The sequence below is a fragment of the Clupea harengus genome, chromosome 17, assembly GCF_900700415.2.
Source record: "Clupea harengus chromosome 17, Ch_v2.0.2, whole genome shotgun sequence".
Classification (NCBI taxonomy): domain Eukaryota; kingdom Metazoa; phylum Chordata; class Actinopteri; order Clupeiformes; family Clupeidae; genus Clupea; species Clupea harengus.
In genome coordinates this window covers 10,731,116-10,754,996 of record NC_045168.1, presented here as the reverse complement: position 1 = coordinate 10,754,996, position 23,881 = coordinate 10,731,116, and the positions used below count along the sequence as shown (strand labels likewise).

Here is a 23,881-nt window from a genome sequence, read left to right as displayed (position 1 = left end):
CTTACATCAGACACAGGTGTACAGGTGTACAGGTGTGCCTATTCAGATGTGATGACCTCACCCCATCGCCTACTGTTCACCTGCAGACAAAGACAAACAAGGCACGCTTCTTTCTCCCACAAACCTCGCCAGTGGATAACATTATTTAGTTTCCTGAGTTGATTCACTGAAATACACAATCCTTCTGAATAGCTTTCTTTATACTCATAATCTTGGGCACTAACTTCATTTGCTTCCATGAAGGGACGACATGGAGTTTTGCACTTTCTGTCCCTTCACCTGACGTTTGTCAAACAGTGCTTGCACAGTTGCTTTGTCAAGCAGTGACGGCTGGTTATTATGCGCAGCAACTGAGCTGTTCAGCTGGAATTTTACCAGCGATCTGAATAACACATCATGACACTACTGAATATTATTGAATCTTCACAAATGAAAACAAATGTTGTCAAATGTCGTCAAATGTGGATTTTCTTATCCACAATCTGGCAGCACTAAAATACAGAGTTCACCAGATAGGCCATATAGCTTTTAAAGTACTTAATTTCTGAACATAAATTCTGAACTATGAATATGAGCTCTCCACAATTGTACTAAATTACAGAACTGCTGGGTTTTAAGTGTCTGTCTGGGGTGTGGGTCATGATAAAATGCAACGTTTTGTTTAAAATGGAAGTTTGATTTAGATTCATTTCATTTTAAATATTCAACCTCCTACTTCCTGAACTGCCATGCATTATGACATCACTAGAATGCAGGAGGAGCAGGAGGAGGCATCAGATCTCTGGTGTGCTCTTACTTTGATTTAGTCATCTAGCTGTGGATATTTGAAGATATCTTTCTTCTCTTTTCCTTTCTTTTCTTTCTTTTTTTAAAAAGGGAGGTCATTTTGATCAAGTTCTATTGTGCACAGATCACTTATACAGATAGGGGAGGAAACACTCCAAGCAGACTGGAGATAGCACCCTATATCGCACCCTATATCAGCTAATTATCACTCTACCCGTCTCACCCTCCAAGCCACAAGAGGTCATTTACAGCTCTTAAATTGGCAAAGGGCACGTACACATACGGCCGAGTAAAAAAAATAGGAAGGTTGAGCCTGATTGGTAAAGAATGGGTTTCATTCGGGAAAAGTAGGACAGTGTTTGGTACATTGTGTCTTCAACCAGATCAATAGTACTGAAGATTTGTTATCTTGTGTATTCATGCCATCTTAGTTTGCAACCACATTTTCTTGTACAAAATGTTGTAGACACGTGGTCCACCTAAAGCGATGAAGAGGTGCGTGACATCTCTGTGTTGGGTCATGTATGCCGCCTAATGTTTTCACACCTCTCCTGTGAAAACAAATCCAGATGTGTATTTACCATAAACTCCTTGAAGAATTTACATGATCCAGTTCAATTCCAACTGGCATTTCTTTTGCCACCTAATTCCTTTCAGATAGTATTTTCTCCTAATATGATGGAAATACAGTATACTGAAAAGTGTGTGATTTTTAAAGAAGGCCCTTTGAATGATAGCATGGCAAATGTAATGTAAAGTGCTGCTCAGCATGGCAACCGGTCCTTGGCTAATCCTGTTTTCCACCTTTTAGTGCGGTTTACTCCTCGGAGGTGAAACTGAACCTGTCAGATCCACTCGGCGGGCCCCGGCGTGTCCTTGTTAAGCATTAAGACTGTGCTGCTGCCAAAACTGACAGGCGCTGAAAGGCGAACCACACTCCAAACAACTTAGCCACCCCGAGATAACAAGAAGGAATGGGCTGCCGGAGTGAAAAGGGAAAAAAAAAAGAAAAAAAGACAACTGCCATTCACCCTCAAAAAACGAGCGGGGAAAAAAAGCAGTGTTTTCAATCAAGCGGAACGGAAAATGATAGTTTTCATGGACTGAAATACACATATACTGTGTAGTGAATGGGAGAAAGAAGAGAGAGAGAGAGGGAGTGTGTCGGTGAGAGACAGGCTGCCAGAAAGAGAAGAAAATGGAGGGGAGGAGAAAAAATGGAAGTAAAGTGGGTATTTCCTTGAGATTTACATTTTTCCGGCAGCCAGAATGTATTGAATCTGCCCCTTACCTGCTGAGCATATCAATGCTTTGGACTGTTTACCTTTGCCGCATGTTCACAGCTGTCCATCCAGATAAACTGTCCAAACACTGATTGAACATGGCAGTTATGTACACAGGTGGACGCTCTGGACACTGCTGGAAAACCTGCCAATTGGACAGGAAATGACTCACCCATTGCCATGTTTGTGGGGTGATTTACTTGGCACTAATGCCAATCAAGCATTGTTATCGCTGGGGATTTTTCCAGTCTGTGTCAAATTGCAGTGCCAAAACATCCAACATCATAAATGCTGCTGGATTTTTTTCAATTTGTCAAATTCCAATGCAGAAGAATTCAAGCGTTGTGGTTGCTAAATGTTTTAATCAGTTCATGTAATTCAACATGCCATTTTGCATTAAGGACATTTGGCACTGTCATAATTCTATAGATATCAAATTGTCATGCAGGGCCTTTTTGATTTATGGTTCTGCAGTATTTCCTACATGTTTTCTTGACTGAACTATCTGTATGTGCTGTCTGCTTTCTTTATGTGCTTCTGGGGAGCCAACATTATGAATTCTATGGGGAACATCAGTGTGATCTGAATGTTGTGCCACGGGCGACTGCCTTACTCTGGCTGTGGAGTCTACCCTGTGGCGGGGCTAGGTGTGATGCTGGAGTCATGCAGGCAGCTGTTACCTCTCATCTCGCCATTCCTCCAAGATCGCTCGAGCAGATATTGCTACCGAGCCATCGATGCCCGAGGTGGCAGGAGGCCATGTGTCTGGTACACGTTCCGTAACGTGTTTTTCGCGCCAAAAGGTGGGAATAAGCAACAGGGGGTTCTGTGACTACAGGGTGATCACACGAACCCCTCCCTCCCAAACGCAGGACATTACTCATCCTGCTTGGCAGGCTCCCCCTCCATCTGGGCCAAAGCGTATATATAATATAATATATAATAATAATAACCCATTTAGAGGCAGAAAATCTCTGGATTTTGTCGGGAAATTGTGGCTGAAACCCCTGTGCTCTTCACAGGCCTTGTGATTCTGCTGTGAGCCCTCCAGTTTTCCCCAGCAGCTCCTGTGCAGCCCTCCAGTCTACCGCCACCCCCAAGCAGGCACCCCCCTAGCCCCCCACCCTTGCGCTAACCCTGGTTCCACACCTCCGATGAGTGAAGGTATGTGAGGGGTCCTCTGGGAGGTGAATTTGAATCAGGCAGACATCTGCTAATGAAGACATGATAAATTAATCTGGTAGAGCGTTCCCACAGCACTACCTTTAGGATGTGGTGTTGTTTTTTTTTTCCAAACAGGTGATGATCTGCTGACGCTCGTACTCTGAACTGTCAATGTTGATTAAAAGGAAATCCTGATAGTCACAGAGGCACCGGTGCTCGATAACAAAATGACGCGGTGTGTGCCATGTTCCTAGTGTACTGTATGGCTTTGAATGGCTTATCAAGGGATAATTACAAATGATGTGTGACATGGTCAAGAGTGTGAGGAAGGGGTGGGGTGGGGTGTGTGTGTGGGGGTGGGTGGGTGATGGTGGAGGTGTTGCATGTTATTAAGAAACACGTTTGGGGGCAATGCCAGCAAGGGGCAGATGTACGTAAGTTAGAGAGCACAGTGCCAACAGCGACTTCGCCAGTCAGCAGAAACCACACTGTGCCTTTTCATTTTACGTTGAATGCACTAAACCTGCAGCTGATTGCATAATCAAAGAATGTCACCGCCCTCAAACCATAATTTGCGGCGCCGGCAAATGAACGATATAATTCAATTACGGGTGCATTTGAAAGGAATCATGGAACCGCTGACCAAGATGATAAGAAATCGAATCGTTGCGAGATATATAGATAATAGATAATCACGCTAATGAGGTGTCATCAGACAGAGAGATAATACAGGGCAGTAACTCTACACCACAACAACATTATTGGACTATTTGTGAAGCTATAACCAACTAAATCCAATAGCGTAGCAGGTTCTACATATATGGAAGTGAAAAAGTGATGGCAAGACATAAAAAGGCAAAGAATATAAAGGTTGTTTTTAACATTGTACAAATGAGCAAAACAGGTGACATCTCAGGTGCTTGGAATGCTGATTCAATAGTTTCTGGAAGTTTCTCCTATTCAGGCGCAATCGGGATTATGCCTGCTTTTAAAAGGCAGAACATTTTCACCACAAAACAGACGTGCGCTGTCCACCTCGGTTTTCATGCATACAACGGACTATTAGTCACTCCTTGTGCTTCTCCTGCCACAATTTTGCTCAAAAACACCCACCTTTCCCACAACCCTCCCACGAATGCATATGAAGAAGTCAGAAAAGTCAGGACTGACTGATGATTGATTGATTGATTGATTGATTGATTGATTGGTTGATTGATACTGAATGCATATGAAGAAGTCACAATAGTGCAACTTGTCCTTCTGTGTTCCTGCAGCAGGCAGAATGCTGTTTTAGACATCGGTGCGGTCTGTTCGTTCATACCATTCCATGTTTTTAGGTGCGTACATCTGCCCAAAAGTGTTTTACATCAGCCACTATATGTTGACCTCCCAAATGTAGTCTCCCTTGGTATATACTCCTGTGCACATCTTTCAGAAGAAGAGTGCAAGTTTTTCACGAGTCAACCAAGTAGACATCGTATAGTGTTGTTCCATAGTGGTGTCCTGCAAAATAAATAAAGAAAGGGAAAAAAAGACAAACAAAATCTAGGTCACAGGAACCTTTTGGATCTCCTTACCTATTACCATTTATATGATTCATTGCCACTATACTATATATTCTACATAGAGGTAGAACTGCAAGGTACAGTGGTTATTATAATGCAATGCAAAAGTAAAATGTAAACAAACAAACAAACTAAGTCTTTGTTACTCCAACCTGTTTGCTTGTCAAAAAAAAAGTCTGACACATTTAATTGAAGAAGCTGTTAGTTTGAGACTAGTTTGAGTTAGACACTTTGTAACCATATTTGAGTTTTCCACATCTTAATGCGCTTGAAAAACTGCCTGAATCAGCAGAATGAACTTAAATCAACAAAGGTCCTCTTCAGCTTAGGTTTTATGGGGCTGAAATGGATTTTATAGAATGGAGAACCAGCCTGCTACCCTGCTGGAAGACACTAGCTTCACAACAAAGGCCCTTAGCAAGACGCCAATACCTGTTAATATTTAATTCTACCCAATAATACATGGTTCCCTTTAAACAAAACCTCACTGTGAATTTTAAAATGTAAAGCTCACACTACTGCAAGGAAGCTTATTTATGGGAGAGCTTTGGTGACAAGGTCAGTATGAAGAGTCAGATAGTCATACTGTCTGTTGCATTATGTCTTTCATGTCATGTGTGACACGACACAGTTGGTTGTAATGACATAACGCACACACAATAACCTGCAAAGCTTGTTTTATATCAAATGAAAACATGACATGTATATTGAATTATGACAAACTGTGTAATGATGTATTGTTGTGTCATGCGTTATTGTAGCAATATTGTATGTTCCAAATGCGGACCACCATCGCTGTACCAGTAGAATCAGACAAACTCTTTGATGTCGCAATGTGCTGATAACATAACATTATCACTACCACACTGAACTACTACAGGATTGTACTACAAATAAACAATTTAAGTATCACATTATTTATTCCTCTAGTATGATGACATCTCAAATGATCAGCAAACAGACTCTTTGAGCACCTCTAAAACAGTTCTTTTTTTAAACTTTTATTCACTTAAATCTCCAGTGTTAAAGCAACAAGAAAACATTTAGAATGTCCTTTGGTGGGATTTTTATTACACTTTAGTATATATGTAAACTGATATTCTTTGATGCCAGCACTTTGCCAATACCGAGGAAACTCTGCACAACCTCAAGAAGAAAGAAACCGAAACAAACCAAAGAACCAAAAACAACCGAATGAAGAAAAAAATGCTTATTTCGCATTCCGTCTACACCTTGGTCAAACACTCAAACAAGTTGCCCTTGAACACAATGCCATAATGATACAAAAAAGTATATGTTCTACGTTATCTTTGCTCTGTCAAGAAAATAACTTCTTTTTTCCCATACAAAAATTAAATACACAGATGATTTTATTTCATTTTTTCTTCCTCTTAGCATGTTATCTGCTTAAGTGAACACGCGCAGTGGCCACCACAGCCTCCGGTAACGCAGTGCCTTAAAAAGTTCAAATAAGCATACGGCTTGCTTGTTGAATATACTCCTGGGGTGGGGCAGGAATGGGAATTGGGGGGTGGGGTGGGGTAGGCTTTTACACATGTGCGTCACTAACATTGGACCAAGAATCAAAACAAACCAAAGCAAAACAATAAAAGAAAACAAAACATCGAAAATAAAAGAAGAAAAGTTAACAGGGGTTACAGAGTAACGTTCACAAAAGCACAGATCAGTGACGGGTAGGGTTAGAGGGATGTACAAGTGGTAGCATGGAAATGGGGAATGAAAAAAGAGAGAGAGAGAGAGAGAGAGGGATAGAGAGAGAGAGAGAGAGAGAAAGAGAGAGAGAGGGACAGAGAGAGTAAGAAAGAGAGAAGAGAAGAAGGGGGGAATTTCTTTCTTTTTTAATTTTCATTTGTACTCGAGATCATGTGGTAGTCTGGATGAATTTCCTTAAGTCCACAACACACTGACAGCAAAGAATGCTAAAGTTTCCTTGATGAGTCTGTATTTGTTTTTTTCTCCCCTTTCTCCTTTCATTCATCCGTTTCTTTTTTTCTTTCCCAAATACCAGTCCTTTCAAGCTGGACAGTTCACCATATTGAAGCTCCATCCATGTCAGGGTAGCCCTAAAGCTATCCAGGCCAGCCCAAAAAAAAAGTACCTCAAAGCAGGGGTAGCAGCTGGCTTTGTTAGCAAGTTAGCTGCGTGCTGATTGCAGCTCCCGTAGCCGTGGTGATTGAGGGGGGGGATCGGGTGAGTCCTTTTCAGTCCCTTCCATCTTGGTTGAGTTTGGGGGTGGGCAGTTGGCATAACAGGGGTTGAGTATCTGATATGGCTTAGTCCACTGGTGTCCGTTGAGTGAACAGTCTGCGCTTTGTGAAGCTTACGATCAGTTTGAAAATGTTTCGCCGTCGCCACGATTTGTAAATTCGCAAATCGATTCTGGTACTCTGATCAATATATTTTTTTAATAAATACTTTTTTTTTACATTTATATTAATTACTCTTTATTCATCTAGTCATAGATTTTCTTAGTTTTCTTTCATATATATATTTATTTATTTGTATCTTTTAAGACCACTTCTTTACCAATTTCCTTGCAATTCTGGCACATACCTTAATCAAAAGCCATATGTCCTTGAGAGGGGGTGAGGGCAAGGTCGGGGCAGCTGAGGGGGGGGTGGGGGCTTAGGGGTCGGGGTACAGGGCAGAGTCTAGTGCAGAGTTCATACAGGAAGCTGAACGTTTCTCTGGCATTCTCTAGTCTTCAGACAGTTTGGGGGGGGTGGCTTCATGGACGTTGTGGTGGTGTTGGTGTTGGTGGTTGGTTGGATGGGGTGGGGGGGAGTTTTGTGCACTGAGAAGAGGAGAGGAGAGGGGAAGAGGGGATGTTCTCGTTCAGACGGAGGAGGCCCAGCAGGCTTCTCCCAGGAGGACGGGGGCCAGGGTGAGCGCCAGCGGCAGCAGCAGGGCCGCCAGGGCCGGGTGGTGGGCGAGCGCGGACGGAGCCCCGGAGTCAGGGCCGCCGCTGCAGCCGCCGGCCTCGTTCTCGCACTGGGCCTTCTCGCACAGCAGGCCGGTGAAGCCGGACGGGCACTGGCAGCGCAGGTTGTTCAGGCACGCGCCTCCGTTCTGGCAACGGAGCATCTCGTTGTCGCACACGCGAGCTGAGAGTGAGCAAGACAGAAAAAACAAGACAGACAGGTAGGACAGAGAGACAGGCAGGCAGAGAGCGTGAGAGACACAGACAGAGAAACGAGACAAGGGGATCAAAAACAAAACAGTAGTGAAAACAGGCAGTGAGATCATCCGTAGCTTCCCTCACAATTAGTAAACACGCCAACACACTAGTAAACATCGTCAGTGGTAATGACTACCGTAAACACCAAACTGAGATTTACACTTTCAAAATACAAGCAAACACACTGAAACTCAGTCAACACTTGGTAGCTCTACTCACATAACATTTCAGAGGGAAACGTATGAATACACTTAGAGTGACAGAAATACATTCATTACTATGTAAGACAGTCAAGGGCATTTGCATGGATTCAAACTTTTATACACATGTGATACATTGTTGTAAGGGTTTTCTGATCAAATGGAGAGGAAGAACAGCCCTGCCAGATAGCTCATCCATAAGCCACACAGCTTCCCACTGAGATATCCAAATAATTGGAACGTTTCTCTTTAGAAATGACTGCACATCATCGTGTCGTTCTCCACTCAACTGCAAAATGAGGGTGTTTTGTGTTTGTGTAAACTGTGGGTTGATGTTCATCAAACCATCAAATGTGTTAGACAATGCTGAGACACTGAGGGGATGGGGGACTTTACTGCTCTGTCAAATGCTAGCGTGAACAGACAATGCTGAAGTTGATTTTGTTAAATCACACTTTGACATAATGTGTGTGTGTGTGTGTGTGTGTGTGTGTGTGTGTGTGTGTGTGTGTGTGTGTGTGTGTGTGTGTGTGTGTGTGTGTGTGCCTGCCCATTGGGTCTCTCCAAAACAAGCAAGTAGACTTAAGAGAAGTTTGGTGCGTCTACATAATCAGGAGGGAGACTGTCAAGCGAGCTGCAGGCAAACAAACCTGAGCGAAAACAAACAGACGAAGACAGAGAAAGAGAGAGAGCAGGGCAGACACACAAACAAAGCAAAACAGCAACCATACATCAAGAAGCCAAGCATCTGCCATTTCCTGAAAGCTTCCCCTTCAAGATAAACTTGGTGGCTAGAAAAACGGATTTTTTGTATAAAAATTGCTTTAAAAATGTGAGACATCACTGGGCCTTGACCTGACAGAGAATATCATATGCTTACTGTTTTCTCACCTTGCTGTGCTGTTTTTGGGCGATTGTTTTTTTGCAAAGTCTTGTTTATTACCACATCTGTTCATACACCTTACCAGGCTATTTTGGGCTAGGCACGGCGCTAGGGACTGAGAGTGTGTGTGTGTGTGTGTGTGTGTGTGTGTGTGTGTGTGTGTGTGTGTGCTCGTAGCCATAACAGCAGACTTCACAGTGGGTTGAAGAGAGATGAGCATTTAGTGAGACAAACAGCAACCCACCAGCAATCCATACCCTTGGGTTAAAAGGTCTGTCTGCAAACTGGTAATCCAATGGGAGTGGGCTCAGTACGTAGGTATGCTATATATACATGCTTTATGTACAGTATATACGCTCTTAGTTAACTATGTAGGGTCCCAGACTACCATGTATAGGGTACGTTAGAGTACATGTAAACATCCTCTGATGACAGCGTTTAACACACGTCAAACATTTGTGTATCCAATTTCGACGATTCACATAGGTTGGACAAACCTGTCAGCAAAATGTTCTTTTCCAAAGCTTTAGTGCCTAGTCAGTCATGACAGTCGATGATAAAGTTGAAAATAACCGCCATTTTGCCAGTTAGTCATACAGCCATTAAGCAGGAGATGGATATCAATTTCATATATGTTGTACAATCATTTCTCACTCCGCTTCAGTGGAATTGCCATCTCAGGAGCCACAGTACAAGCAATCAGAGAACTGAATCAGACTGTCACGTTTGAATCTATGGCTCTGCTTTAATCATAACATGTCCGTGTCACCATTAATTACACATTAACTTCTCCAGTTCTGTCAGCTTTTCTCATTTGATCATAATACGTTTTCCCTCTCCTCTACTGGCCTTTTGTGGACATGGGCATTTATACAAACAAAGTCCCTTTTCTGTTTGCCAAAAGGTCTTACAAGATCACCCCCCCCCCCCCCTGTAAGTTTATTGATGAGGCTGCCGACCTCTCTAATGTTATTTTCGCTCGATAGGTAAAGCATCTTATTAATACATTTAGCCATGCTCTTTCAACTTGCTGCCAAAACGTGGAGGAGAGGGTATTGATTCAGTTTGAATGTAGACATCAATACCAGCTGCAACCAAACTGATCAGATGGTGAGAAGGAGTGAGAGAGAGAGAGAGAGAGAATGAGAGAGAGAGAATGTTAAAGGAATTGTATATTTTTCGAAACCTTTTGCTCCAGCCACTCCACACCAAACCTATTCCTATCCTAGCCAAATGCAAGTGTGTTTGAAGTTCTTTGAAAGAGAGGATGCCATTTTTATACATTGCCCCCTTCCTCACAATCAACCTCCACCTTCCCTCTCTTTCTCTCTTATGTCACTTCATATAACACTACACATTTTTCATTATACATTTCACTTTCTTACACTCCCTCGACACCCCATATCTTCTATATCTGCATTTGGCTGCCTCCAGGAAAGGTGCTGAGACTGTGAGTGTGGGGTGTGTGCGAGAGAGAGAGAAAGTGGTGTGTGTACGTGTGTGTGTGTGTGTGTGTGTGTTTTGTGTGTGTATATTTGTGTGTGATTTATGGCACTGGGTTAGGCTAACAACCACCATCCTTATTTCTTTTCAGAGAAGGACATGCAGATCACCCCGCACAGACTCCCCCCTCCCCTCCCTGTGCGGGTCTAATGTGGAACATCTGAAAAACCCACTCGGCTAGGTGCCTTTCACAAACGCACACAAACGCTCACGCAGCATGTTTAAAAAACATTGCTGCTTTCCAACCTCCAAACGCTACAGAGAATATTCGCAACAGTGGAAGAGGAGCTATTCAGCTTAATAAATAGGCAGGTGCAACTATATTTGGAGAGCGACCCAAAAGAAGTAGTTTGAAAGCCATTAGTGCTTGGGGTCTGTGTCCACAGCTAAGGCCGTGGTTTCCCATTCAGATACACAATACGACTCCCATATTTCATTTCCACGGCGTGATGACCCCTGTAGCTTTGGAATGATCGAGGCATCTCTCCCACTCCCCCCCCCCCCCCCCCACACACACACACACAAACACACACTTCATCCCCCGTCTCCTGTTCCTCATGTTTACAATTTACTCACGTGTAAACAGAGTGAAAGGTGGAAAATAAATTGCGTGCTTTATTGGGTTTACTTTTGATATGAGGGATAATATTTATTGAGAAACGCAGACTGAATTAGGTGCTGCTTCCCAGAGAATAGCAGCTTATTTTAGGAGAGATTTGAGTTTTTAATTGCAGGCTGGAATCGGAATACTGATGGCGCTCCAAGCAAGAGGCCTCAGAAACTCCAGGGAGCACAAAAGGAACCCAAAGTTGAATAGAACATTTGAGAAACTTGAAAAGCTCTTGGAACTTGGAGACAGCTGTCCTTTGAATTGTCACTGGTGTGTCCTTCGACTTGTATTTTTAATAAGACAGCTACAATATGAACCTATATCTAATTAGTCTAGAAAGACTGTTCATTGATATCCACCTGTATTTGTTATATTTGTGTTTTTTATCTTTATCTTTTATCTTTCTATCTTTTTTTTCTCCTCTCTACCCATTCTTTGACTGCACCACATGACTGCCGTATGAAATATTAATCTGCTCTTCTTCACTGGTCCGAGGCCTGCCCTGTCTTTTTGCTTTCATGTTTGTTTTGTCTTCCACTGGAGTCGCTGTCATGTTTTCTAATAAGCCCAGCTGTGCTCCTCCAACATCTTCCCTGACTCCTCACCTTTCTTGGAGAGCTCTGCGTTTCTCAGATAACCCCAAATCTCCAACCCTCAAGTATCCACACTCACTATCATTCTGTTTTCTATCACTATCATTTTCTTCCTCTATATTTGTTCACTCTTTCTCTTGCACTCTCCAGCTGTCTTTTTTGCTCACTTGCTGTCTCTCTTTCTCTTGTTCTTTGTGTTTTTGTGTGAGTGTGTGTGTGTGTGTGTGCATACGTGTGTGTTGTGAGTGTGTGTGAGGTATGTGTGACAGAGAAAGAGAGTGTGTGTCTGTGTAACTGTGCAGCTGTGACTGTTCCGGTCACACACCTCTTCTCAGCACACATCAGCATCATAACTCAATGGGACAACATGTGTCTGCACTCTACCACCTCTTCCAGAGAGAAAAAAAGACTGCTGCTACATAACTAAAATGCACACAGAACACTGAATTTCCCAAGCAGCCCAAAGTTGTAGATAAGGTATCCCCATTAAAACAAAACAAAACAAAAAAAAACAAATAAGAAAAACAAACTGCATGCTCAGTCGAGGTATGTAAACTCAGCTTTAGGTCTGATGGCATGCTGATACGTCCATGATTTCACTCCGAACTGGGGAGGGGAGAGGGTGGTGAACGCTTTCTATCGGCCAAAATGGCAGCCTCAGACAGGCACCGCAAACAGCCGCCCCACCCTCACAGAGCACCAAACCCAACCGGCTCCCAACATGCTGCAGGCTGCAAATATTAGCTCAGCTGCTCAGCGGCTCTCTCATTTATCCTTTTTTTTCTTTTTGTTTTGTCATTTTTTCCCCTTCAGTGCGAAGCTGCTGCCTGGCCGTTTCTAAAATAATGGGCATAAAAAAATACATCATCTGAATGCAGGTTTCTATCCAAGAGCCCCACCCCCCCCACCCCCCTTCCACACTCTACCACTGAGAAAAGATTTGGAAAGTGGCTATGAAATGTCCCAAAAAGTGATCAAGAGCTCTACTGGGGGGCATGATTGTTAAGTCACTTCTGTAGTTTCCCGTCTCAGTGCGAGGTCACTCACACCTGCTGTTTCAAGCGCTCGGAAAGCTTCTCGTGCCCGCAGGGCCAAGCCGCAGCAGCAGCGATGGAGAGAGACAGAGAGGAGGAGAGGAGGAAAGGAGGAAAGTGAGCGAATCGAGGAAAAAGGAACAGAGAGAAAGGGAAAAGGTCGAGCGAGAGAGAGAGAGGGACAGCAAGAGACAAGGACAGCATAGACAGCCAGCATAGGGGGCCAGCAGCTGCAGGGGGAGGGAGGGAGGGAGGGAGGGAGGGAGGAAGAGATGGAGGCTGGCTGTAGGTGTTGGTGGATGTTGGAGGTTCTACTTACATTTGCAGCCATTGTCCCACAAATATCCCGGCAGACATTCGTGACACTTAGGCCCTGTGGCTCCCTCCTTACACTTACAAAATCCTGTGTCATTACAGCGATCACTGTCTGAGCCAAAGGGATTACAATTACAGTCTGTAAAAACAAGACACATACACACACACAGGTGCTGGAGTCGGGGGGGAAGAGTGTACAAGCCTCATAAAAGCAACGTCCTTATAAATGATGCCCTTTCTTGTTTTTCTGGGTACAAAATCTAGGTTTTAAGGTCACAGTCTCTATCTTGTTTTTGCAAGTTTACACCCTTTACAGCAGTAGATGTAGTTATCTCCAAAGAGTATGTGGACTATATGGAGGAAGAGCATAAACAACCTCAGTGGTACAAACAACAGTAAGAGGACTGTAACCATGACGCTACCATTTCAAAGGGGAATTGATGCAATAATGAGTGAATGAGAGAAAATGGATGGTCCAATGCCAGCCGGAGCAGATGGGTACTGTAAAGTGATACGGGACATTTGAGACCGAAAATGACAAAGACAATGAAAGAAACGATGAGAGTATGTTTGAGTAGCGCTGTGTGGAGGCTACACATTTAAGGCCATCACCGAAGGGGTAATGACATCTGGCATGGGGGAGCAGCAACATGGATTCTAATTATGAAGAATAGAAAAGGACAACAGGAAGTGAGCTAAAGTGGGGAGTGGTGAGACTGGTTATGACACAAAGGGGTTGAGTGTGAGGTGTTGGGCACTCAGTTTGTGTTACCTCATGGTCTGACAGCTCTGTGTAACGTGGCAACAGGCATGACTGGAGAGGTGGACTGCTTTAGAAGACAAGCTTCAGATGAGAGCGGTGCTGAAGGAAAGGAAGCTTTGGCACACACGATGTCTGTGTCTGTTTCTGGTATAGACCAGAAACATGACTGCCAATCATTCCTCTTGAAATGGGCCACTGGCACTAAAGTGACGTATCAACCAACCAAACACTAATCCTCTTAGATATCCAACCCCCAATAAAAAAGACCTACAAAGGAATATTCGCCTACCAATTACCTCTCTGTTGAGAACTTCAAACCACACAGTGCCTGAACTTCCAATTATATAAGCATGGCTAGGCATTAGTTCCACTCCTCAGTACGAGCTGTGCTGTTTGTGTGTGTGTTCTGTTTCAAATCCTACAAAGGGAACAGAGAGACTGCGTTCACCTTTGAAATCCTGTCAGCCTAATACAGCAATTCAGAGCATGACTACCATGCAAAACACACAGCGGGTCTAGCAGCTTATATTTATTCCTTGCCACCTTTCGACTACGGGGACAAAATAAAACACAAACACGTGTGCCTTGCGATGCTTCATCTCCGGTCACATGACTCGGGCGTTACCGTGATGACTGCCATCAGAGGAAGGTGAAGGGGAGGTTAGCGAGTGTGACCTCACACCCCCTAGCAGTGGTGCGAGCCGCCCCTGTGACAGGAAGTGACATATACGCCATGCCACACTTCCGCTTGCTGGTGCCAGCTCTGCTCCACGTCTCGGAGGGACGCGCCGTGGCAGACATCTCTTCTGGCTAGTGAGAACAGTTTTACTTCTCTCTCTCTCTGTCTCTCTCACTCCATCTCTTTCTTTCTTTCTTACTATCACTGTCATTTAATCTTTTTCATTTTGTTTGTATAGTCCCCCTCTCCAGTCATTTCTTTTGTCTTTTATCTGACCTTCTTTCTCAATATCATCCCTCATTTCCAAAGCTCTCTCTCTCTCTCTTTCCCCTTTCTTTCCTCTCCTTGCTCTCTCTTTCACAGTCCCTCTACACCCCCAGTCTCAAATGGTCTCTCTATATATCTTTTCTCACTCCCTTCTTTCCCTGTTATATTTCTCACTCGTTTTCTCACACTCCCCTCTTGTCTCCCTCTTGGTTCTCCGAGGAGTGAAAGAAAGATGGACCACCAACAGGTGTGTCTTGTAAGGCCCGTTATTGTTCAAAAGGGTGAATTATGCAATATTGCCATTTCAAAGCTGCATCCAGACTTACCACTTTTCCACCTCGACACATAATACACATTCAAAAGTTATATAGGTTAATTGTTATTTAGGTTAACCGTATTAAAATGCAATTTACTACAAGAGAATCTAGGATCTATCTTCAATCTTGGAAGAGCTCTGTTTCTTATCTGTCTTGTGCATACAGTGTGTTAGGTCTGTACCTAGCACATGTATGAACAGGTCATATCAACATGATGACTGATGAATCATATTGATGTTGATGTCAGTCTTATTACTTGATGTTTCAGGATGCAGCCTCTGTCTATACACTTGAATCAGATATGAAGTCCAATATACTAGCATGAATAGACTGTCAATGAAAAAAACAGATATGAATTGGATATGGAAAAAGTCAAAGTTCAGAGAATTGAAAGTGAAGCCTCTGAATATTGGAACCCTCTACTAGACTGAACTGCATTCAACCCCTCTTTGAGGCTTCAAGCGCATCTTGACAACTCATTATGTGTAGCATGTGTTGCATGTCAATATGTGGCATTTTTGCAGGTTGTATTTTTCTCTAGTGCTTGAAGGGATTCATTTTTATCGTGCTGTCGTTTATAATAACATTCCTTCATCCAGTGGAGACACAGATAACTCTGTGTGTGTGTGTGTGTGTGTGTGTGTGTTTGTGCATGTGTATGTGTGTTTGTGCATGTGTGTGTGTGTGTTTGTGTGTTTGTGCGTGTGTATGTGTGTTTGTGCGTGTGTATGTGTATGTGTGTTTGTGCGTGTGTATGTGCGTGTGTATGTGTGTGTGTGTGTGTGTGTGTGTGTGTGTGTTTGTGTGTTTGTGTGTGTGTGTGTGTGTGTGTGTGTGTGTGTGTATGTGTGTTTGTGCATGTGTATGTGCGTGTGTATGTGTGTGTGTGTGTGTGTGTGTGTGTGTGTGTGTGTGTTTGTGTGTTTGTGTGTGTGTGTGTGTGTGTGTGTGTGTGTATATGTGTTGGTGCTATAAATGACAGGTCCAAGGACCAGACAGGGAAGACAGTGAGGAGAGAAGAAAGACAAAAACAAACAGATACCCTTGGTGAGTGGATGGGCAGAAGAAGTGATGGAAGGAAGGGATAAGCGTGGTAATGGTGGCACGATGAGCATATGCAGGTGACGTGTGTGTGTGCAGGCAGCAGCGGGTCAAGCGGTGCTGAATGACAGTGGCTTGAGGTGAGGGTGGAGGTGAGGGTGTGGGGGTGAGGGTGAGGGTGTGGGCGTGAGGGTGGAGGTGTGGAGGTGTGGGGGTGAGGGTGGAGGTGTGGAGGTGTGGGGGTGAGGGTGGAGGTGTGGGCGTGAGGGTGGAGGTGTGGAGGTGTGGGGGTGAGGGTGGAGGTGTGGGCGTGAGGGTGGAGATGTGGAGGTGTGGAGGTGGAGGTGTGGGGGTGAGGGTGAAGGTGTGGTGGTGAGGGTGGGGGTGTGGTGTTGGGGGTGGGGACTGACCTATGCACACATTCTCGTCTTCCTGCTCTGCCGTGGCATTGCGGTAGAAACCCTGCTTGCACAACTGGCAGTGCTGCCCCCTGGTGTTGTGCTTGCACCCCACGCATATGACCGTGTTTAGCAGCTCGATGTAGCTGCACCGGTTGGCGTGGCTGAAACATTCGCAGTCTTGCAAAAGGGAAGGGGGATAGGGTGGGGTGGGGTGGGGGGTGGGACAGAGGAGAGACGTGTCCTGCATTCAGGCCATGTGTGTCAATCATAGGCAGTGTGTAATGGTGTCTGTATGTGGTCCGACAACGCAGGTCGGACGGGTTCTTTCTTGTTAAATCACGGCATGCGAGGTTAGTATGGTTTAGGTAGGCGACAGAGAGTGAAAAAGAGAGAGGGAGAAAGATAAAGAGAGCGCGAGTAAGTGAGCGTACAAGTTCTGCCACTCTGCCACAACCAGCCAGCAGTGTTAGATGTCAGATCACCTTGGGGACTCATGGAAAAAGCATGTTGTTAGAGAGAGAGAGAGAGAGAGAGAGAGAGAGAGAGAGAGAGGAAGAGGAAGAGGGAGAGAGAGGGAGAGAGAAAGGAACACCACAATGCATGGGACGAAGAGGAAGTTGTCAACGTGGTGAGGGGAGCAGCCGGAGCAGCGGACAACACCGTACAGGAAAGAACAGACGAGGGGGTCAGATGACAAGCAGATGTAATTTTCAAACATGGCGAGGCTTGAGGTCTCTGCCGTTTGAAACTTACATCGGTGGCACACCACACCTTTCTCTCATGAGACTCATGGCTATTTTTAGCTGACGAAGAGGATGAGAGAGGGATGCTGGAGGGGATAAAAGGAGCTGGAACTCAACTAGAGCGGTAGAGGGGTCACGGGTTTAATAAATACTGATTTGGCTAACCTCCGTTGCGTTGTAGACGGTGTATGGACATGTGTAGATGTAGATTGGAGAGATGATTCAAATGCAACCCAATGAATGGAGTCAACATAAAGCAGCAGTGATGAAGACAAATATGGAGAGAGAAAAAAAGAAAAGAAAACATCCACTGCCTTCCCACACGAGTCACTCGAAATTGCCGTGGTTACGGATGACTACTTCCCAAAGCCTGGTGTGGAGCTCAGCCATCCCAGTACCAAAAGCTTAGTCTTAGACATGCTGTCATACTGAAGTCAGGAGATTGAGAAGTAGTGTAGTGTAGAGTGTTTCTGTGTGTGTGTGTGTGTGTGTGTGTGTGTGTGTGTGTGTGTGTGTGTCTGAGTGTGTGTGTGTGTGTGTGTGTGTGTGTGTGTGTGTGTGTGTGTTTGTTTGTTTGTGTGTGTGTGTGTGTGTGTGTGTGTGTAGGAGTGAATGGGTAGTGGTTGTCTTGTGTCACAGTCTAACAGATGTCTGTCCTTAGAAGGTTGTGTGTGTGTGTGTGTGGTGTGTGTGGGTGGGGGTGATGGAGTTTAATTACTTTGATGTGGATTGAGGTCAAGCCTCATCAACCCCAACCCCTTTTAGCTCCCTGACCACTTAAAAAATGACTTGTCTAAGCAAAGCCTTCACAACTGTGGTGGACAGAGGGCTTCCCCAAATGCTGCTGCCAAAACTGCATATCAGTTTGTACTTTGAAGACTGTCTAAAAAGTAACGGTCAACTGGACACCAACACAACGCACAAAGTGGTCCACTACCATAGCTATTTGTACACTACAACTAAAAGGCCTTCCAAAAAAGTGATCTCCATGAGTGACCCAATCCTGTGGACCCCTTTCCGGTTTAAACCAAGACACAGATCTCACAGTGTTAGACATGTCCAAAAATACATCTGAGGGACAGTTCAGTAGATTAGTACTGGGATCAAAAGAAGGCTTAAGGTTAGGGGGTCCTACGACACACAAGGATCATTCCAGATTCATATAGTGGGGGACATGTTGGACACCACAGGCTGAGACAGAGGGTGTAGACAGGTGTTGGCGGGGGGGGGGGGGGGGGCACACTGTATGAATCTCAGAAGTCCTACCTCTCTTGCTGTTTGCAACTTGCACTGAGGGGACAGTTGATAAAGCAACTTGCGGAGCTACTGGACAAATCAAAGGAAACAAATAAAAGAGATGACTTTTTAAAGCTGAACATAAGTGATGTGATCATACATCCAGTTCTTGTGGGCTGGAGTGAAGCAATTTAAACTGTGTGCACATGAACAAAATGACATTCCTGTTAGGTGCCCTGTCGTGTCAAGTCTTGGCTTCAAAACAAGAAAGAAAGGCGAGATTATAAATAGAAACACACGGGGTCGTTTTCAGTACATGGCCATGTCAGGACCTCACTTTGTCTAATTTAGTGTGCAAGTTGCAATCACACCCTTTTATGCTCCGAGTCGCGAAAAGCTGTCATAACAATATCACTACATGCACCCTGAGGCACAGACACACACTCTTTCCCTGGTTTAATGACAAACTTTGAAGTGAAAAGGGTATGCATGACTGGGTCTTCACTGGAGCTAGGCGGCCCCCCTGGGTCACCGAAGGTTTTAGCTATTCCTGCAGCAGCCACCAGTGGTTGAATCCCATTCCCATAGCCTAAGTACCCAGCTCCAACTAGCCAGATTTTCTATCCTCTTTTCCCGTTAGCTAAGCTAACATATCGCTGTGGTCTGATAAACCTTTTGAAATGATTATTGTCCCACCATAAATGGTTTTCAGTCATTCAGTCCATTCACATCCACATATAAAACAAGCCTTATATCTTGGGAGCTGTTTGAGCAAGGTGATTTTTCCCCCATGTCTTTTGTCTTCCCCCACCCCCTGTCTCTGTTAGCTACTGCTTATGTACCGTGGATTATCCGGAGAATGCCTGAACTCAATCTGTGTGGAGGGAGAAAAAAAAAGCCCTGGGCAGCTTCCCACATCCTGGGATAAGATTCCCAATCCCTAAGAGTGTCACGGCTAATTAAAATGAAGGGATAATAAGAGGGATACTGACTGCCATGGGTAGGACTGTATGTGCTAGCTGGGTGTATGAATAATTTTTTGGGGGGTGGGGGGCTGAATTTGGGCTTGTGTGTAGGCTAAGGGACTGCAGGGACAATGGAGGAGATTGCAAAAGAGATGCAGAGTGAGGAAGCTTGAGAACTACAGGATACACAGGGAAGGATTCAATTTCAGAACCTTCTCTTTTAACAGTAAGACAACCGGACAGACACTAGGCGCTAAAGCAGTTGAAGTTATGCTCCTTTGTAGTTCCCACTTCCTTCTTCCATTGGATCAGAGGAATACCGTATTTTAAACAAGTTATTGAAAAAAAGAAGGCTATTTCCATCGCCCAGATTCTGTGTATGAGGTAGATGGGGTTAGAGAGATTCCATCTGAGTTTGAAGTGTATCCTACCTTGGTTTCGGTTAGCAACCCCTAGGGATGAGACATTCTGGCGAACTGCATGCAACCGGGAGAAACCATGAGTTATTAGGATGCACTGAGTTCGTTGCACATCAGATGCATTAGAGGAATGACGTCTAAAAGGCTGGACTAGTGGACACAGAAGACATCTAGACAAACATCTCTGGCTTGGGGCTTGACGCATAACTCTCTTGCACGACATGTGACTGCCAAGCCGGACAGAGAAATGAGCAATAGATGCAGGACTCCAAGACTAATTGCACATGGCTCGAGACATTGTATGTAATTGTGCAGTTCCATGTCTTACGTTCTCTCAGCATCAATGGTGGTGACAGCAAAACAAAAATATAAATGGTAGATGAGAGATGGCCATTGTTTTTTTTATGGTACTGGCCATCAACAACATCAACTGTTGTGTATAATTTGTTGATCTAGAGCTGCTGGGAGACGTCTGTTCAATCAATCAAATTGATAATTCATTCGATATCTAATTACAGTGTATTTCTAGGAGGAGACTACAATGGATAAATAATGCGGGATGCTGTGAATGGGGGATGACTGATTGGGAAGTGTAACCTCATAATTACATACAATTCTTTATTTCCTTTGCAGGGAAATAATATTGTTGGGTGGTGGTGCCAGCTGCTGTGGCTGTGGAGAGGGATGCATTGGTTGGTGAAATGGTGCAATGTTAAGCAAAGCAGTTTCGCTCCTCTGAAACTGTCCACTGCTCTACTGGCCTCCCATACCCTTTAGCCTTCACTCCTTGGGGCCGTTGCTCTATCTATGACCGCAGTGAATTCGAATGACTAGGGGAAGGGTGTGGGTCCACTTTGGAGGGATGTGTCCATGACGTTTAACCACATGGGGTTCCTTACTCTCCGAAAAGGGGTGGTGAGGACGGGATGCATGCACACAGGCACACATATGAACATATGAACACAGGTGATAACATTCAAAAATAATCGTTGGCGTAATTTTTGTGTCATTTTCTGCGATTGTGGATTTCTATGTATTCTTTTGATTGTGGAATGTATTCTTTTAATTTATAATGGGATTTATAAAGTTCATAGTTCTACACAGGGATTGGGTGTGTTTTCAGTTCAAGCTCCATTGAGATTTTTATGTCGGGACCAGAAAATAAATGAACAAATAAAGAATAATTGATGAAATTAAAATCTTGATGCCCTGTAATTTAGATGATATACATAGTGATTAGCAGCGTTAATGGGACTGTATACTTAGAGGAGTGGGCCACAGGAAACCAGAGAGATGCAGAAAGGACTCACTTTGCCATCATGCATTAACTGCAGGAGAACAGCTTTGCTAGGAAGACCTAGAATTCAAGTTGACAAGACCACCAGGTGTTGGCTGCAACAGGACAACACCACATGGGGTTGTTGTCATGTTCATTCTCTTCCAACACAAAGACACTGGATGTAATGAGCAAAAATATAATAAAGACTATTAATTCTATATTAGGAATTGATTAGAGCAGATATTCATCACATCTGTTTAGTTTTAATCATTTTGTTGAGGTGGGTGATTCAGGGGTATGAGCAACCAAATGAGAAGTGACAGATTTTAATCAATGCCATTCCCATAATGAAATGCAATCTCATGCCGCCAGAATGGTATTTTAAAATATTAATTTTGCCTTAATGTCTGCATTAGGCAATTCTGTCTGACTTAATAAACTTGAAATAGAATTGAGAGAAGTCAATAAGGAATTCAATTACCATCAAACAACAGAAGAGAGAAAAAAAACGAAAGCGCTCTCTCTTGTTTTTTTTTCTATTCTGGGTGTTCATCTCAAGGTCTGTGTAACTTTGCCACCTACAAGGATGTTGTACTGTTTCCTCCAGATGCACCCAAAATTAAATGTCTTGTCCATTTTTTTCAGGTCTGTTTTTTTATGACCCTTCCTCTGGAAATCTTCTTTTGAAGATTGATGAAGAGAGAAGGGAGTTGAAAGTTTATGGGGTTTTGAGGAGGTTGGGGTGGTTTCCTTTGTTGGCAGGTTCCATCTAAAGATTACACTGCTGTATTTCTCTACTACCGACCATCCAAAGACTTAAAAAAAAATTGTTGGATTTAAGAAAGCATAATAGTTCAGTCAGTCTTTCCTGAGTGGTAGATATGGACATGCAGCAATGTTGCTACTTGAGCTGAGGTAGGGGTGTGAATGACAGTGATGTGCTAGTAGGGTAATTGGCTAGGACATGTCATGAATGTGCAGCACTATTATGGCACAGCAAAACACAGCATTGCAAAGCATAGCATAGCATCCATGCACAGGCCACAGCACTTAATACTCAACAAAGCAACGTAGGCAGGGAAGGTAGAGAACACTTGGTCTCCGTGTTCATTTCTGACTCTGTAACCCTTTCTTATAGATGTGTGAAAAAAAAAAAAAAAACGTGGAAAAAAGGGGAGGATTGTGGAAATCACCAGATTAACCTCAATTTGACTTCTGTCAGAGTGTGACCTGCAGGTCATCATATAATGTCAAGAGAAATCTACAGGAGAGGAGAGGACATCTTTGCTGTCTTCGCTGTGGTTTTTGCTCTGTCCCCTTTTTTTGCGCTCTCGCTGCAAAGACTATGCTGGTTGCATAGTCAGTCAGAGGCGAGCAGACACACGGAGGAGCGAAGACAGAAAATGAAGCCGACATTCAATATATCTGCCTCTCCTTGTTTTTCCTCCCTTTTCCGTTGAGCCTCCCCATTGTGGAAAGTCTGCATTCCGGTTGGCATCAGAGGCCCCTGGCCGTGGCTGATAATACAGTCAGGCTCAGCATCGCTCATATTAAATGACCTTTCCAGCATTATACAGGGGGAGAGGTCTCCAACTTCAATAAGCCAGTGCGGCATTTATTTATAATGCATACGGAAATGCAAAAAAAATATATGAAAAAATGAAATATAATAAAATAAAAAAAAACAATAGGCAGTTTAGCATGCACTCATAAGCCTCGGCTGTTGTGTCTGAATGTGAATTAGAACGCCCACGCAACCAACGCTCGGCCCGCGAGCTATGTGGGTGTTTGTTTGGAAACCGAAAGGAACTAGTGGCTAATTAATGCTTCCAATTCAATTACAGGTGATCTCTTACTTTGTGAAGTAACTGAAGGGGTTGTGCCAGTCAGAAATGAACACTAAACACCAAGTGGACTTCTGGGACAAAAAGAGTAAAGTCTCTTGCATCATCAGTGGTTTGTTTGTCATTGTCTTGTATTGGTGTACTTACTAACTGGACCAATACTATTGGCAATACCTAGAAGAGACAGAGACAAAAAGAGAAAACATGATCAGTGATATGCTTTATCATTCAGTGACAGACCATACATGATTTTCACTCAGATGAATACATGTACAAACATACACAGATGAATCCCATCCCTTGTTGTGTCCTGTCAACTGTTTGTTGTTGCTGTTCTCATACATGTTTGTAAATATTTGTCTCATTGTGTTTTTATGTTAAAAAAAAAAAAAATATCATATAGCGGGTAAGCTCAATCCTGTTTTCTAATGCACCATTTCCAGCTGTCGAGCCAGTCTGTATAAGACACCCAACTGTGTGCTTACAGCAAAAACAGTTAACGCCACAACACACAAAGACAGGCTGACGCACATTTTTAAGGCAAATCTGCATATGTGAGGGGAAATTCACAGGCGCAGGACCCACGACTTCCATATGGACTCGGGTTTTTCGGACCGGCATGGCCGCCTGTTACAAAAGTGGTAGCGAGGAGAGATGTGCTGATTGTTTGTGAAATGTGTCCTGGGCTCAGCTAATTTAAAGGCTTTGGAAGCGCAAGCCTCTCAGCATGTCAAACCACACGAGGGCCGACTACAGGACTTCCAAAATAAAGCCTGACAACTGCAGAAAAAG

General features: G+C 43.9%; 1 protein-coding gene across 2 annotated transcripts in view; it reads right to left on the bottom strand.

Moving 5' to 3' along the window:
• Positions 1–5,458: 5,458 nt before the first annotated feature.
• The window catches only part of ntng1a (netrin g1a), a 91,057-nt gene continuing 72,634 nt past the window's right edge, over positions 5,459–23,881 (bottom strand). The window contains exons 5-8 of one of the 2 annotated variants that reach the window (XM_031583623.2): positions 23,237–23,263; positions 19,979–20,023; positions 13,140–13,274; positions 5,459–7,923 (exon numbers count right to left, since the gene is read on the bottom strand). In XM_031583623.2, coding sequence (XP_031439483.1) covers positions 7,655–7,923; positions 13,140–13,274; positions 19,979–20,023; positions 23,237–23,263 — 476 coding nt within the window. In that variant the 3' untranslated portion in view covers positions 5,459–7,654. The remainder of the gene's footprint in view (positions 7,924–13,139; positions 13,275–19,978; positions 20,024–23,236; positions 23,264–23,881) is intronic. The other variant, XM_031583624.2, reaches the window with a different exon arrangement.